The sequence below is a fragment of the Colletotrichum tamarilloi genome (assembly GCF_030869305.1).
Source record: "Colletotrichum tamarilloi strain Tom-12 chromosome Unknown Scaffold_49.1, whole genome shotgun sequence".
NCBI lineage: Eukaryota > Fungi > Ascomycota > Sordariomycetes > Glomerellales > Glomerellaceae > Colletotrichum > Colletotrichum tamarilloi.
The window spans coordinates 119588-136447 of NW_026849432.1; the positions used below are offsets into that span (position 1 = coordinate 119588).

Sequence of the window (16860 nt, forward strand, 5' to 3'; positions counted from 1 at the left end):
CGACGGTTGCGCAGCGTACTGGAAGGTGGGATACTCTAGAACTTTTTTTCCTTTGGCTGGCTGGGTTTAGGAAATTTCGACGGGCGATAGCGATAAGAATCGGAACAACTGACACCGCCACGCCGGCTATTGACGCAGCCAATCAACGCTGTAAATTGGCCTGTGCACCTTGTTCCCCAGTTCGCTGGGTGCTGCCAGGGGGTGTGGCTTTAACGTCCCGAGAATTTACCATCGAACTTTTTGGGGAGAGCTTCCCACCAGCAAAACTGCAAGGGCGAAGTTGCGTCGGACGGAAAACGAAACGCTGGCCGGCATTCATTCGAATGGCATCATAACAAACCAGAGCGGATACCCACTCTACCGATAATCGACTCAGGAAACCGGCGTCCTTTTCTTCCCCCAGCAATTGCACACAATGGCTTCCGCAGCGAACTGCGCGCGGTGCCTCACCAGGCCCACGACCGCCGCCGCAACAGCCCCCCGAATCCTCTCGCAGCGCATCGTCCCCGTCATCACCGCATATGCCGGCGCCTCCGCGGCCCCCTTCTCGACATCGTCTGCCGACGCCGCTCCGCGCACTCTCAAGATGATTGGAAAGCACATCCGTCGCGGCAAGATCAACCAGAACTCCAAGAAGAAGAGGGACAACGTCAGGGTCAAGAAGCCGGCCCCCGGCGAGAGAAAGGCGTTCCGCAAGCGCATCACGCTGAGCAACAACAACGCCCTGGCTGTCGAGGGTCTCAAGGAGATCACCAACGAGACGCTGGCCGCGGCGGAGAGCAAGGGGTCCGTCGTCGGGCTGCCGGATAAGCTGGTCGATCAGCTCCGGACGCTCGAGGCGTTCAAGACGACGCAGAACTGGGGCCTGTTCCGGAGGCCGCATATGCTGGTCAGGGAGGAGACTGTCAAGCTCGCGAGCCGGCTGGATGCTGCCGTCAAGGAGAAGCAGACATTGAGATTGGCGTTGACGGGCGGCAAGATTGCAGGAAAGAGCATGCTGTTGCTGCAGGCCATGGCTCACTCGCTGATGAACAACTGGGTGGTCATTAACATTCCCGAAGGTACTCATCTTCTTTTCTCACAACTTGAGGGCATGTTTTGCGAAGCATCCATCACTGACCAAGTAAACCAGGCCAAGACCTCACCAACTCCAACGCGGACTACAGCCCCGTGCCCAACACCAAGCCCCTCCAGTTCTACCAGCCCATCTACACCTTCAACCTCCTCCAGACCATCGTCAAGACCAGCGGCCCCGTCCTGGAGCAGTACAAGATCTCAAAGGAGTACCCCGAGCTCCTCCACGTCCCCAAGGGCGGCACCCTCCTCGACATCGCCACCGCCGCAAAGGAGCCCGAGTTCGCCTGGCCCGCCTTCCAGGCTCTCTGGCACGAGCTCACCACCAACCCCGCGGGCCCCCCCGTCCTCCTCGCCCTCGACGGCCTCTCCCACATCATGAAGATCTCGGCCTACCGCGACCCGGCCTACAACCTCGTCCACGCCCACGACCTCACCCTCGTCCGCCTCTTCGCCGACGCCCTCGCGGGCAAGACCCCGCTCGCCAACGGCGGCGCCGTCATCGCTGCCACCTCGCGCAGCAACGCGCCCCGCTCCCCGTCCATGGAACTCGCACTCGCGCAGTCCGCCGCCGCCGCCGCGGACCAGTTCGTCCCCACGCCCGACCCGTACCTCAAGGGCTACGACGACCGCGTCTACGAGGCCGTCCGCGGCGTCGAGACCCTCGACGTTAGCGGCATCAGCCGCCAGGAGGCCCGCGCCGTCATGGAGTACTGGGCTGCCAGCGGCCTCATGCGCTCGCGCATCGACGAGTCGTCCGTCGCGGAGAAGTGGACTCTTGCTGGCGGCGGTGTCCTCGGCGAGTTGGAGCGGGCGAGCTTGCTCAACACGCGCGTGTTGCAGTACTAAATCAGGGATTCTCTGTCCTGCCCAAGAAGGGGAGTCTGAGGGAGAGAGAGCAAAACGGTGTAAAGAGAGAGAACGTGTATACATGTACTAGTGTACCAAGAGATGCCTACTTGTAGAAGGGGCGGGGGGGGTAACAAAATTTTGTATTATACAACCATATCATCCAAATTTCATGGGAATTCCAATCTGTTATAACAATGTCTAAAATACCAGAAAAAGTGCGGAATCAGGCCAGAATCGGTCACATGTAGAAACGAGAGACATCTGATGCTAGTTGTTCATTATTTTTTATTTCCATCTCGGACGGGACTAGACAGCTAGTCCACTCGCAAGTGCTCCGCCAGAATATTCCTCCTTCTCCCTGGTCTCCTTCATCTTCCTCAACAATGTCAAAACCAAAACGCCAAGTCCCAAAGGCTTCTTTTTTACGAAGCAAACTATGAGAAAACAACACAAGATTTGAGCTAACCACCAACCGCGCGATAAGACGACTACTACTACTGCCGCATGCTCGCTCAAAATTCTCATTCGTCCCTCTCTGCGCCGTTGGAGGTGATGAAGACCAGCCTCGTACCATTTCCAGCCGTTTGCCAGACCTATTTAATGAATTATCAGCAATGTTCATCGACATAGGTGTTGGGAAAAAACTTACATCAAGCTCATTGTACTCCTCCAGAGCAGCAAGCCATTGGTCCTCAGTGAAGCCCTTTGCAATGACACGCTCCTTGACCTTGCGAAGACTGAGCTCGACACCGAGCTCCTCCTCGTCGTCGTCGGCGTCGTCTGCGCGGCAGGCGCCGCTGTCGGCGAGGGTCTTGACGAGGTTGTAGATCCTGCTGCTGGCATTGAGGCGCTGGCGTCCATTGGCGGCCTGCTCGGCCGCGAGACTCTCCTTGGAGGCCTCGACGAGGCGCAAGGCCTCGTCGACGTCGTCGTGGGTAACCTCGTTGCTGAAGCGCAGGCGGGCGAGGGCCTGCGCGAGGCGGACGACACCGAGGAGAGTACGCGGGGTGGTGTGGGTGAACTGCTCGCCCTTCTTCTCGGCGCGCTTTTGCTGGCCACGCATGCGAACGTACGTCTTTCCAATGTACTCGGAAACGGAGGCGGGGACGACGGGTCGGTACGTGCGGGCCTGGGCGACGTAGGAGCGGACTTCGTGAGGGGAGAAGACAACCGAGTCGGTGCCGATGTCCGGGTGACGCTGGTGCATGTGAACGTAGGTGACGTGTTTGGCGAGCTGGGCATCGGATTCGCGGGTCGGTGAGTCGAGAAGAAGGAAGATGATGTCGAAACGAGACAGAAGGGCGGCGGGAAGGTTAATGTTCTCGACGGGGGAGATGCGGGGGTTGTAGCGGCCGTAGATGGGGTTAGCGGCGGCGAGGATAGAGGTGCGCGCGTTGAGGGTGGTGGAGATGCCGGCCTTGGAGATGGAGATTGTCTGCTGTTCCATGACCTCGTGGATGGCGGTGCGGTCGTTGTCGTCCATCTTGTCGAATTCATCGATACAGCAGATACCGTTGTCGGCCAGGACGAGGGCACCGCCTTCAAGTACCATCTCATCAGTGACAGGGTCTCGCATGACGGCGGCCGTCAGACCAACACCACTTGAACCACGGCCGGAAGTGTAAACACCGCGAGGCGCGACCTTTGAGATGTACTTGAGCAATTGCGACTTGGCCACACCAGGGTCACCCATGAGGCAAATGTTCAGGTCACCACGAATCTTCATGCCGTCCTTAACCTCCTTTGTCACACCACCAATAAGTAGAAGAAGGAGAGCCTTCTTGACGTCGAGGTGACCGAAGATTTCGGGGGCGATGGACTTGGCGAGAAGCTCGTAGACTTGGCCAGACTGTCTGTACTGGTCGATGCGACGAACCAGAGCGGGGTCGACGATCATCTCAGAGTAGGCCTTCTTGTGCTGAACGATGTGGTGTGCCTCCACGTAAGTATCGGTCAAGAGGCCGGCCTTCATCGCCTTAAAGCCGGTGTAGGGTGTGGGGAGGAAGATGCCAGAGATGTCGACAACGTCACCGGGGTTCACCTTACGAACGGAGGTGCCGTAGCACAACACGGTCAGAGTTCTAGGGATCTGGCCTATGGGCACCTGCTCAGCCAGCTCCTGGACCTTGACCTCTTGGAAGGGCAAGAACTTTGAGGCTCTTGAAGAAGGATGCAGTTGACCCTTGGCTTGGTTCGTCTTGCAGTCCTCGGACGGGCATACGGTCAGGGGGCCGTATGACTTGTCATTGACGGGCTGGAAAATTTCGCAACCGCAGCGATCGCAAGTGTATGCGCTGACTTGTACGATAGGCTTGACGTCGGAAACTCGGGTGGCAATGGCTCGGATGGTGATGAGATGACCCAATTGCTCGCCCTTCACCTCTCGCACGGCGAGCGCCTTGGCGGGGTGGGTGGGAGTTTCGGATCGGGGCTTGAAGACGAGAGTATACCGGCGCGTAAGCTCGGCGGGGAACTTGTCCTCAGCAATACTGGGGTCGGGCAGCTGACCATCGACAGGCTCAGTAGCCTGCCTCTGAAGGATATCGTTTCTCTGTTTTCTCCGCTCCATGAGAACATCTAGCACATCATCCTTGAAACTATCGACTGTTAGTCATGATGCCCCTGAACGACAGGTGCCGGGGAACCGTACGTGACATCTTCGCTGGGTTGAGGCATAAGCTTGTCGACCGCTCTTGACATAAGCTCGACGTAGTGCTTGGTGTTAATTTCGATAGAGTGGACAAGCTGAAGTTCATCGCCAAGGGATGATTCGAACTGCAAGAGTCAGTCACTGTCCGTAGGCTTGATATGGAGAGCTACTGCAACTCACACTCGCCAAATCGTCCAGGTCAATCAAGACCTCATCGATCTTGCGGTCTGCCAGCTTCTGCATCATGACCTTGTATTTTGGGCCTGGCGGACTCCTGGCCTGGCGACGGGTGCCGCGTGTCTCGTCATCCTCCATCACCTCATCGTCGCTAAAGTCATCCTCGTCTATCGTAATGTTTCCAAGGGCATGCGAAATCGTTTGCTCGGGGGACGCCTTGAAGTCTGTGAGGAAGGATTCAAGTGCATCTATTGCAGGTCAGCACGGTCATGATGGCGGTGCGGGAGAAGCCATGAGCTTCAGAAGGGTTGAGCATACTCTGCTGCGCTTCGTACGCTACTGGCGCCTTGAACTGACGGAGCGCCATCTTGACAGAATCTGTGCGATCTCGGCTGTGGGGTTGATTTCCTTCAGTCTTGGGTTACGAATCGTGTGTTCGACAGCAGCGATGCGGCGATGAGGTTGCTTTACTTTGGTCTCTGCGACAACCGCGGGGAGTATGGAGTTTGTGGTTCTGCTGCTATCGGATTGAAGATTATTTGGCGCCGGGTGGGGGGCTGGGAAGAATCGAATGTGAGATCAATGCGACCAGGGGTTCAGAAATTGGCCGGGCGACACGCAGGGACGCGTCGCGGTCAGGAAAGGGGGGCGCGTTGAGCCACAGGGTTTAATTGATTTGCAGCCACACATGACAGGTACCTGACTGTTGTACTTTTAGCTGCTTCCTGAGGCGCAAGCTGAGGTGTTAGGATGCACCTGCATGAATCCCAGAGTACGTACCGCCTGCAGCTACCCCGTGTTCGGACCCAATGGGGGTGGAGGTGGCTTTCCCATGCCGGGAATGCCTCGGCGTCGGCACATGCCAGGGTCACTTTCGGCTGAACTTCCATCCCCAGCTCCAACAACTCAAGCTCCGGTGACTCTCCGCAACAATATCTGTAGTCACTGCCTAGTGCTCTCGTCGTAGAGTCTGTCGCTCTCTTCCTTGGGATCTTCTTATGGACCCTTAGACACTCAATTGCAGCAGTCATGTCTTCCCGGCGCAATGCGCAATCGACTCCGGCGGAGATCTCCCTCGCCCATCTCAAGAACTGCCTTGTCAATCTCCCCGCATCGCTGGTCTCACTCCTCGTGAACGTCAACACAGTAGGTCTCTAGTCACATATTGTCAATGGCTCTCCTTCTCATAGAATCTCCTACAGCCTGCACAAAATGTCGTTGCCGAACTCAGTTACCGGCCCTCCACGGGCGCCTCCGGGTCCGGCGCATCACAACAAAAATCCGTCTTCGTCGGATGGACGGGCATGCCGAGTAAGCGCAAGGTCGCACCCATAGTCGGACGCGATGGTATCAATGGAGGTAGACCAGGCGCTTCGGGGCGCGACCAGGAAGTAGCGCAGGTCGAAATCGACGCGACGTTGGCCAACACCCTAGGCCTTACAGACGGACAAAAGGTGACGGCTTCAATACATGTCGATCCGCCCGTTGCGCACACGATCAACATCGAACCGCTCACTCCGGAAGACTGGGAAATGATTGAGCTGCATGCGACCTTCCTCGAACTCAACCTCCTCTCTCAAGTACGAGCTTTGCCGAACCCCGCGTTTACTTCCAGCTCCGGCTCATTGGTCGCCCCTCACGCCTTGACTCTACACCTCTCGCCAACATCAACAGCAAACGTCAAAGTAGTTTCTCTCGATCCCGCCCCCGGCGCCGAAGTTCCTTTCGTCAAAATATCCCCCGACGCTGAAGTCATTGTTGCGCCAAAGGTCCGGGCCAAGACAGCACACTCCCTGGGAGAGAATCGTAGTGTGGCAAGCACCTCCAAGTCCAAGCGCAGCGGCGCAAGTACAGTCCGGCGGCGTAGTGCGCGGGAAGATCGCAAGCCTGCCCTCTGTTTACGCGGTATCGCCCATTCGGCTTGCCGGGAGTGGTTCGACGAGGACCTGACTACCCAAGATTTCAGCGTTTGGGTAGACCGCGACATTCTGTACACCAAGGATTTCCGAGGTGTGAACTATGTTTCGGTCAACATTCTGCGACCTACACCACAAGCAAGTTCCACCCAGAAACCACAAGATGCTGAACAATCAGCAAGCACATCGAAAGTAGCTACAAAGGTTGTCGCACATCTACGCGCTTGGGACGATCCACCCGACAGCAAGACCATTGCCCTCTCTCCAGCATTGTGTGCAACATTGGGCTTTACAGGATCCGTTGGAGGGATTGTCAAGGTCGAGCCGGCGCCGCAACAATGGCCGCTGGATGCTGTTACAAAGTTGATAGTGCAACCGTTTGCCGCTTCCAAAAAATCTTCAGATGGATTGAAGTTCGGTGGCGAATCCAAGGCTGGCAAAGAGGAGGCGGCCAAGCAGTTTAGGCATCTGTACGCTCGCAAAGATGTTGCCCCTCTCATCACTGGACCTTTGACAGACGGATCAGTAATTGGCCTTTTCGAGGGCCTCGAGGCTCCTCAAGGTTGGGAAGGAGGAGTAATCAAGTTCGATCCGCCAGCTATCAACAGCGATCCGCTTAGATCATCAACAAGATGGGTCTTGGGCCTCAGCGAGAAAATTCCGGTCGATATTCGAGACCCGGTTCCCCGACCGTCGTGGATGAACGACGATAGTATCGCTGAGCTACAGCCGTCCTATGACGGGCAGCTAGTAGGCATTGATAAGCTCCTTCAAGACCTCCGAAGCCACCTTTCACACCTTTCCTCGACTCTCCTGACCGGTGCTATGGGTTCTGGCAAGACTGCAGTTGCCAGGTCTTTAGCGCAGGAGCTTGGCAAAGATCTTTTATTCCATACGACTTACTTCCCATGCCGGAAGCTCGTTAATGACGAGACTCGAATTGCTACCATCAAGGATACCTTGACCCAAGTATTTATGTCAGCCAGCTGGGGTGCTAGGCTTGGGGGCAAGGCACTCGTAGTTTTGGACGACCTCGACAAGCTGTGCCCTGTGGAAACCGAATTGCAAGTTGGCAACGACAACGGACGGAGCCGCCAGATTAGCGAAATCATTGGTTCCATGGTACGCCAATACTGCAACGTGGATACTGGAGTGGTCCTGTTGGCTGTTGCGGAGGGTAAAGATTCCTTGAACAGTGTCATCATTGGGGGTCATGTCGTCCGCGAGATTGTTGATTTGAAGGCGCCGAACAAGGAAGCGAGACGAAAGGTCATGGAAAGCATTGTCAGAAGAGACGCAATTTCCGCTGAAGACTTTCCAAGGCCACCGCAGAATGGCAGCCGGCCACCCACAGCTGACGGAAGCGCCGGAGGGGAGGACAGCGCATGGATGGATGCCGGCAGCCAAGGCAGCCGCGAGAACCAGAATGGCACCAGTGGAGGATTCGTCATCAGTCCCGACTTGGATTTCTTGGATGTTGCTGGCCTCATTGATGGCTATATGCCAGGAGACATCACCCTACTTGTGGCAAGAGCACGGAACGAAGCCATTATCCGGTCTGTCAACGATACGGACGGTGAGGGAGGTGCGGTACATCTGAGTCGCGTCGACTTTGACAATGCTCTCAAGGGGTTCACGCCCGCCTCGCTGAGAAATGTCTCTCTACAACACTCAACCACCACTTTCAGCTCCATCGGCGGTTTGCAAGAAACTCGCAAGGTTCTCCTGGAGACTTTGCAGTACCCAACAAAGTACGCCCCAATCTTTGAGCAGTGTCCCCTGCGACTACGGTCAGGCCTGCTGTTGTATGGATACCCAGGCTGTGGCAAGACCTTGCTTGCAAGCGCCGTTGCTGGAGAATGCGGCCTGAACTTCATCAGCGTCAAGGGACCTGAGATCCTCAACAAGTACATTGGAGCGTCTGAAAAGAGTGTCCGCGATCTCTTTGAACGCGCGTCAGCTGCGAAGCCGTGTGTTTTGTTTTTTGATGAGTTTGACTCTATAGCCCCAAAGCGTGGCCATGACTCTACTGGTGTCACAGACAGAGTAGTGAACCAGCTTCTCACGCAGATGGACGGAGCGGAAGGCCTTTCCGGTGTCTACGTGCTGGCAGCAACATCTAGGCCAGACTTGATCGACCCTGCTCTACTTCGCCCTGGACGCCTGGACAAATCTTTGCTCTGCGACATGCCGCTATTGGAAGACAGAGTGGACATTTTGAAGTCCCTTAGCAGCAAGGTCAAGCTCGGCGAGGAATTGACAGAGTCCGACGACGCGTGGACTGATCTCGCACGTAGAACCGAAGGCTTTTCCGGTGCTGATCTCCAGGCTCTTGTGTCCAACTCCCAGCTGGAGGCGATCCACGATGTTCTGGATGATGTCAGCCATGCCCCAACAACGAACGGCAAGGTCAATGGCAAGTCGTCTTCCCAAGGCTCTGTCCCCAGCTTCGTACAGTTCCGCTACGGCCAAGACGCTGCACCTGCCGCGAAGCCGATCAGCCGGCAGAAAGAGCTTGTTGAAAATGCCGCAATCCTCGCCAAGTTGGAGAGCATCAAACTTGCCCGTAAGAGGGTCAAGCAATCTCAACGTCCAGAAGGGGATGGCAAGCCGGTCAACGACAAGGAGGTCGTGGTTAAGCTGGAGCACTTGATGAAGGCACTGGAAAACACCAGATCGAGTATCAGCACGCAGGAGCGGGCCAGGCTGCAGAGAATTTATCGGGAATTTGTCGTTGGTCGAAGTGGTGAGATGAAGGATGGCCAGGGAAGCATGGAAATTGGCGGGCGAAGCAGTCTGATGTGAGATATCAAGAAAGCCATATTACCGTACAATTGAAAGTACACCTCTCAAAACTAGACACTGTTCACATATGAATCTATCCGCGCAACATATCCACGTCTGCCGTCTACCGCGAGTTGCTCCTGTGCATTACTTACGGACATTTCATCTTTCTTACAGTCGCTCCTCTTTGAAACCTAATCATGCCGTCTTTCCTTGCAGAATCTTCTTATGGAAATCCTTCCAATTCGTCTCACACTGCGACTTGACAACCCCAGCCAAAAGCCTCGAGCACCGAATCTCAACAACCTCCTCCAGCTCTAACGCGCCCTCACCCTCGGCGCCCTCGGCATCCTTTACGCGCCAGCGCGTCTCGAGCAGCACGTTGAGCGGACAGCTCGTACGCACGAAGCTGCCGTCTTTCGTGAACGTAAAGTCGTAGTCGCTGACGGCGTCGCCGCTCCAGATGGCCTTGGGCAGCATCGAGGGCACGCTGTCGGTGACGGAGAAGCACTGCGTCGCGGCGATGGGGTCAATGTCCTTTGGGACGGTGGGCGGGATGGCGGGCGTGCGGGCCGCGTAGTCTTTCATGTTGGGGTCGCATTTGATGTGGTGCTCCGCGTCGTGGATGAGGGCTAGGGCGCCTTCGCGGGAGAGGGTTGAGGGGATGGGCGAGATGTGTGTTACGGTTACTGTGGTATTCAACATCTTTGCAAGGTGGTTGTGTTTGGTGATGGAGTTTTGATGTCGTGGGGTGTTGTTGGCTCAATGAGTGTGCAGTCTACAATGTCTTGAAATTTATGTTTAGATACGAGGGCGATGAGATGTGTTCTTTCAGAATGAAATTGAAGTCTGAGTATGAGATAAGATGTGCAGTGTGAGAAAGGAACCCGCAGCTGAAATGATAAAGTATATGCCCCAGACAAAGAAACTCAAATTCGAAGACGATGATGCCGCCCTCCCGAGCTTGCCCTTATGCGTCAAATTGAGAGGCCGCTCTCTAGGAGCTGCATGTGATACAGTTGATGTATCAGACGAAGCCTCCCTTTTGCGTCCCACGGACCCGAATACGGGCATTTGGAGAACAGGTGCCCACTGCATGATGGAGTGTTTCCTTTACTGAATCAGTGTTTTTTGGTCTCCCCCATTGTTTTCTTAGGCCAGTCATGGATCCAGCGCCCGTGAGGGTGATTCCCCGCAGGCCCGGTAGATCCGGAATCAGTGAGCGAGGACAAAGGATTATGAGCCCAGCGACTCGGGTGGAAGAAGCTTATTTCAACCTCAGTGGAATGCCATTCCCAAAGTTCATGTGCACATCAATACAGCCGGCCCTCAAGTGGCGCAATTGGTCGTGACTACGATCGGTGTTTCTCCAAGTGTGTTGGGCATTATGGGGCTCGGCGGAGCTGCGTAAGGTAGTCCCACGCGGGATGAACCAGTGGGTCTCGGACCCGGATGCGGATGCGGATACGGGGAGTATAGTAGATTCCTTCGTCGAGCGAACTCCGGCATGCTATTCCATCGCCGTGATACGAATACCGATGAGCCCTTCTATAAGATTTTGTCATGCTCTCTTTTCTTGCCTTTCCAGGTGTCTGAAATGACGAGATGCACAGGGCTTTCGGGCCCTTTGCCTGGCCTCACCATTGGACCGCGGTTTGGTTGGCCTCCTGCAGAATCTTGGAAAAAGGGAGGGACGCAACTGTTGCTGATTCGCTTGTGTCATATCAAAACGCCTCACCTCGTACATCTTGGTATGCAGCATACATGGCAAGGAAGTTGCTAAGGTGACTTGCTGCACGCGCTGCGTTTCGATACAATTGTTCGCTCATACAAGAAGCCTTGGGCGCCTGCCGTAGGCGCAAGGCTCGGCATCATGGATATCACAATACCAACACTTTGTAGTCACAATGTGCTCGTCAATTACCGGCCGTTAAGTGTGTTTCCCTTGTTCCCTTACAACCATTTCAGAACAAATACTTTAAGCCACGATGGATAGGTCTGGCGAAGGTGGCGCTGCGGCAGTTGCTTGCGCCGAGAACATATCACTATTGCATCTTTTGAGCAAGTTTCATCACTACCCCCAGCGCAATCCGCCATCATTGAACCCTATTGAAGAAAAGGAGAGAACTCTGCAGTTCAGTAGAGAGCGAAGTTTATGCGGCGCCTTTGCGTTCTTGGCCAGCATCGATGGAAACCCGGACTTCGTTCCGGCTGTCTACATTGAAGAACGAACTGAACAACGCCGTTTAGAAATTGTGGTGGCCGTCAACAAAAAGAGCCCGAACAATGGTCAAGAAATCTTGCTGGATATCAAGCATGGATTCGAACAGATTTTCCAGCAATTAAAGGGTCTTGACGGCAAGTATTGATGTTATCCTTCTCAGGTGCTGGGGAGACATGAGCTTACTCGATGCTGAATAGATCCTAAGGAATCAAGATCCAAAGTCGAGGATGGGGTCTTCGAAGAGGTTGTAAGGATGTGCTACAATCGGATTCTCAAACGCATTCGCGAAGAGCCCACAGCACGAGCTGGGAGATCGCAAGGGCGCCCAACGAGAAAACGACAGTCAATTGAGACGTTGCTCAAAACGCTCAGCATATACTTTACTCAGCCGAGCAACAGCATGGCACAGTCACAAGAGCTCTTGACAAGAGCTCGCGATATAACAAAGTCACTCGGAAGATGGAGAAGATACCAAGATCCTTCTGAGCTGAAGTGCTTGGTGGAAGATATATTCCAGCTCTCACTAGTCGACCACTTTGAACAGCTCGTCCACATGATCCCTCACACGGAAATGGCCCCAAGCTCGAAAACGAGCCTGTGTAATATGATCTCCAAGATTGCGCGGTACAGAGAGGTCTCTCGACATATATACCGGACTGCAAAGAAGTACCCAATTGCTAGGTCCGCGGATGTGGTGACGGTCAACCTCACGAGCTTTGCGCAAGGAGCTTACAAACGGATGGGAGCATATGAAAGGTACCCAAAACTCACCACAGCTCTGTCAAGGAATGGAATCACGAAAGGCCCCGATCGGGTCCTCAGGGATGCCTGGTCACAAGAAAACCATCAGGATGTCAACGTTGTATTCGAAAATCAGGCCAAGGATGTGCTGAAGAACGCAAAGGTCCACGCTGAAGTTCAGCTGATATACCACTATCATCTCAAGAGCCGCCATTCAGACCTTCCTCCCAGAGTCATTCGATCCAGCAAAGACGCATGCTACCTCTGCAACGCCTTTATTGAAGCTGAAAAGACATTTTACACGTCCCGCTGCCATGGGAGGTTATACCCGTCATGGAAAATACCGCAAGTCACTAGCCGCCTCGACCTTGCTCAGAGGTTTAATGAGTTACTGAAAGGTAGAATAAGCAGTGCTTATAGCAATTTGGCTGGCTTCAAGGCCAATTGCCCAAAGGCAGATCCGGCGGAGAGCACGCTTTCGACATTGAATTGGTCGGTCTCGACTGAGGTAGACGAGCCATCAGTACCGACCGTTCCAAGTGAACTAGATGTCGTCATTGTGACTACTCAGAAAGAAACAGAGAATCAAGAAATGTCTCAAGATATCGAAGCACAAAATTATTCTGTTGAAAACAAGAATATGATTCAAGAGGAGTCGCAGGAAGGGAATCAGGACGGCCAACAGGAGTCAACATCAGTGATGAACGTACCCGACACTGAAGGGATTGCAAACAAAGGAAGTCAAGCAGACGAACCAGTAGAAATCAGCATACATGTTGAACATGAAGAAGAAGAAGAAGAAGAAGAAGAAGAAGAAGAGAGACCAACTCCACAGGTACAGGCCGCCGAAGACAGCAAAGCCACGACTGTAGTTGGCCAAGATGATGAAGCTCGAAGCACAGAGGCCTCCCCGAGACGAAGGAACGCCTCACCAGTCCAAGAAGACCGTACTCCACGCATAAGTCCTGCTATTCGAATATCCGATAGCACCAGAATTCAGTCTCAAATTCCCGATCGGCGAAGTGAGCCCAAGAGAAAGCAACGTCCAATTCGGATTAGAACATCATATGCTGTTATCAGAAAAACGTACCGTCCTGAGGAAAGAACTCCATCCACCAAAAGCCCGGTGTACAATATTGAGAAGACAACTGTGTACTCCAATGACGGCAAGATCGGAAGCAAAAAGCGGACGTTTCCACCAGCTCGGGAAGGTGACACGATCTTGCAGGAGCGAATGCTTCCTGCTAGAATTAGGATTATGATGAACATCTTGGCCAATGTATGATGAGCACGGTGATACCTCATTTTTTTTCAATTGCAATTTTCATTTGAGTTGAGACTATCTGCGTTGGCCTGCGTTGAACGGCTCAAGCAGTCCTTAGCCAAGGACTTTTGGCCTACACACTGAGCAAAGTTTGATTCCTAGAGAACAAATGTCGGGCCATATCCATCCCCTCATTACCATGGCCAAACGAGCTGCATATGGAACAGCAAAGGTTCTCAAAAAACAAATCCAGTACGCATTCCCGTTCCCTCCCACGACAAAATCGTCCGAATACTCCAACATGTTACAAGTGAGACGAGTTCAACTCTTATAAAGGGCGGAGTTGGTTCATGTGAACCTTGACAACCTTCTCGGTGGTGAACAGCGCCACGGCACCATCAGGGCCGTCCTGCTGAGGCGCGATTGCCTTGGCCTTCCCCTTCGAGTTGACTCCGTTATCAGAAAAGAACATGTCCGCAACAGGTGCCTGGCTCTCAGACTGGCGACCGAGGGCCACATTGGGGTGTTCAGCTACGCCAGAGATCTCGGAGGTGTCAAGACCCGTGAGACTCTGCTCGTGAATCCAGCCCTGAGAGTTCGGGATGATGAACTTCTGGTGAATGACCTGGGTCTCCACCACATCCTGGTACTTCTGCTGCGCAATCCAAGCCTCGAGGTCGTACAGCATGTAGTAGCGAGCTTGCTGCTGGATCATCGCATACATGGCATAGTCGAAGCCGTTGCGCGCATCCCAGAAGAGTGGATACATGCCGGTGCGAAGGAAGCGCAGAATGTGAGCAAAGAGATCTCCATCGTTGTCGAAGTGGAAGACGCCATCGCGGTACCAATCGCGGAAGTTGATGGAGAAGATATATTTGAACCAGGGGCTTCTCTCGAGAACATCCATAGAGCTGACGAAGCGGCGGCCACCAATCTCCAACTTGATCTGGCCTCTATAAAGAGGTGGCATGCCGAATCCAGCGGGGACAGTAGGAATTTCGGGGAAGTCACGGCCGACGAAGTTCTGGTTGGCACCCGGGGGCGAAGGCATAGTTCCTCGAGTGGTTCTAGTGAAGAGAGTGCGAGCAGGCGCAGCACCCGTGCCGAAGTTCACGTTGGTGCTGGATTCGCCATTGGAATGGAGCTTGTTACCCACTTCGAAGTCGGTGACGGCGCGGGCTGCGGGTGCGTCAGAATACTGGCTTCCATCCGTGGACGGGGTGCTTCCGGCGATGCTCGGACCATAGGGGTTAACTCGGGGGTCATCTGAGAGAATCTCGGGATATTGGCGGGACCAAAGCGGGTTGGTGTAGTAGCCGGGATCTTTCTGAGGCTGGAAGAGGGTGGGCTTGCCGTTCTTGACCCAGATCTTGGGCTCAGCACTCTTGTCCCAGACTGTAGGCGAGAGAATAGAATTTGAGGCCGCTTTCATGCCTCCAGTACCAGGCTTGATGGTCTTGTCCGAATCGTCCGAAACTCCGCTCTCATTGTCGCTATCGCCAGACTTGACGGAAGAGCCCGCGGCGAAGCGGACCTTCTTCTCACCTGGAGACTTATCGGAGACGTAAGTCTTCAGCGCGCTGAGAAGGGGATTAGGAGGAGGGGCCACTGCAGCAGGAGTGAAAGCCGTAGCTTCGAGCTTTCTAGCAATCTCCTCGTCGGTGTCGGTGATCTTGATCGCAGAACCGGGCTCTGTGTAAGAAGAGAGAGCGCAGTCATGATTGGCATGAGAGTAGCCCTTGAGCTTGCTCTGACTGTGCTTGTTCTGAGGTTCACTATTGTGGATGGTAGGGCCGGAGTATGTAGACGATGGCAGCAAAGGAGCCTCCTGATCATGGCGCTGGTTATGCTGGGCAAGCTGAGTAGAAGAAGGCGCCTGAGTGCTTGGCTTCGCAACAGCACTGTTCTTCTTCTCCTGGGATGGATTGTAAGAAAAAGCAGAGAGGAGCACAGCGTCAGCAGAGTCCCTGTCGACAATCTTGAAAGAGCTGGAAGCTCTCTTGTGGCGATGGATAGGCAACTTAGTCATGCGACTCGGAGACGGGTTCGAAATTGCTTCGTCGATAGTCAGCTTAGTACAAGGCTTCACTTCGAGGGTCTTACCTCGGATCTGATTCTTATTGGCGAAATCGATGGTGTCAATCTTGTCCGCCGGAGCCGCGGCGCCAGACTCATGCGCATCCTTGTCTTCGGTAGTCACAGAACGAGTCGTAACAATGGTGACGACAGAGTCGCGAGTACCATTCTCCTTGGGATCATCCTCGAGGTTAGCGGCAGAGTTCTGAAGATGATTTTCATTCTCACGTCGGTTGCTTGCGGTGGCCTTGGTAGGCGTGGCTTCGTCATGGGGGGCGGTCTTGTCGTCAGCGGCATCGTCAACCCGCTCGGGGCTGTGGCCAAACAGCGCAGAGAGACGGTCTCTACGGCTCTTCTTGCGACCGGAAGAGTCAGAGGAGGCAATTTGTTTGCCAGACAACTTTTTCTTCGACATCGTGGTTGCGAACGCGGGCTTGGGAGCTAGGGGAGGATTTCCGATCTTGACTGGGATGGAGCAAGTCTGCTAGAAGTCAAAACAATGTACTAAAAAGGAAGAAGAAGGAAGGAGAGATATGATTGTTGCCACTGACCTCGAAAATCTCCCTCGAGTAACGCGGGTCCGGCATGTGCTGCTGCTGGAACGCTGCAGTGGCAGAGTGAGGATGGACATCATCTGCCGCCGAGGCATCGCATCGCCAAGGCGACACACTGGTGCTTACATTCACCACCATTGCTGCTGGAGTGGGCGGTATCAGTGAGTCGAGTGTGAAAGAAAGCTCGTACAAGGATTCAGTCCCAAATCAAGGAAGTAGTAATGCGAAATCGAGTGGTGGCGTCTGTGATGTCTGTGATGGCCACGACAATCGCAAAATAGCCTCGAATCTAAACAATGGTCAATGGAACCCTTTGACGAAGGGTTTGAATGGAAGAGATGAGTATCTGGGGAGTCTCGTCTCTTACTTCGAACAGGAAAATATGATTCATTTGTGTTAGGGACACAGATACCAACGATAACGATGAGAAGACTACTCCTGCGGATGAGAGGCTTGCAACCAGCTTCGTGTTTTCGAGGAAAGAATGAAAGGCTACGAACTTGAACTGAGGTGCGGTGAGAAGGGATGAGTGAATCGAAAAGAAAGAA

General features: G+C 54.1%; 6 protein-coding genes across 6 annotated transcripts; 3 read left to right on the forward strand and 3 right to left on the reverse strand.

Annotated features, from left to right (window-relative positions):
- Positions 1–415: 415 nt before the first annotated feature.
- Positions 416–1923, forward strand: CTAM01_10540 (uncharacterized protein; the record flags this gene model as incomplete). The annotated part of the gene is made up of 2 exons (XM_060526555.1): positions 416–1061; positions 1133–1923. 2 exons carry the CDS (start codon positions 416–418, stop codon positions 1921–1923), a joined length of 1437 nt encoding a protein of 478 aa, XP_060378803.1.
- Positions 1924–2447: 524 nt separating this feature from the next.
- CTAM01_10541 (DNA replication licensing factor MCM7) lies at positions 2448–5120 on the reverse strand (the record flags this gene model as incomplete). Its single annotated transcript, XM_060526556.1, has 5 exons — positions 2448–2519; positions 2576–4523; positions 4577–4701; positions 4757–5001; positions 5072–5120. The coding sequence occupies 5 exons, from the start codon at positions 5118–5120 to the stop codon at positions 2448–2450; spliced, it is 2439 nt and encodes an 812-aa protein (XP_060378804.1).
- A 662-nt stretch (positions 5121–5782) lies between these two features.
- Positions 5783–9474, forward strand: CTAM01_10542 (ATPase; the record flags this gene model as incomplete). The annotated part of the gene is made up of 2 exons (XM_060526557.1): positions 5783–5899; positions 5956–9474. The coding sequence occupies 2 exons, from the start codon at positions 5783–5785 to the stop codon at positions 9472–9474; spliced, it is 3636 nt and encodes a 1211-aa protein (XP_060378805.1).
- A 177-nt stretch (positions 9475–9651) lies between these two features.
- CTAM01_10543 (uncharacterized protein) lies at positions 9652–10158 on the reverse strand (the record flags this gene model as incomplete). Its single annotated transcript, XM_060526558.1, has 1 exon — positions 9652–10158. The coding sequence occupies one exon, from the start codon at positions 10156–10158 to the stop codon at positions 9652–9654; it is 507 nt and encodes a 168-aa protein (XP_060378806.1).
- A 1283-nt stretch (positions 10159–11441) lies between these two features.
- CTAM01_10544 (uncharacterized protein) lies at positions 11442–13703 on the forward strand (the record flags this gene model as incomplete). Its single annotated transcript, XM_060526559.1, has 2 exons — positions 11442–11742; positions 11875–13703. 2 exons carry the CDS (start codon positions 11442–11444, stop codon positions 13701–13703), a joined length of 2130 nt encoding a protein of 709 aa, XP_060378807.1.
- A 307-nt stretch (positions 13704–14010) lies between these two features.
- Positions 14011–16450, reverse strand: CTAM01_10545 (uncharacterized protein; the record flags this gene model as incomplete). Its single annotated transcript, XM_060526560.1, has 2 exons — positions 14011–16239; positions 16310–16450. The coding sequence occupies 2 exons, from the start codon at positions 16448–16450 to the stop codon at positions 14011–14013; spliced, it is 2370 nt and encodes a 789-aa protein (XP_060378808.1).
- Between the last annotated feature and the right edge of the window lie 410 nt (positions 16451–16860).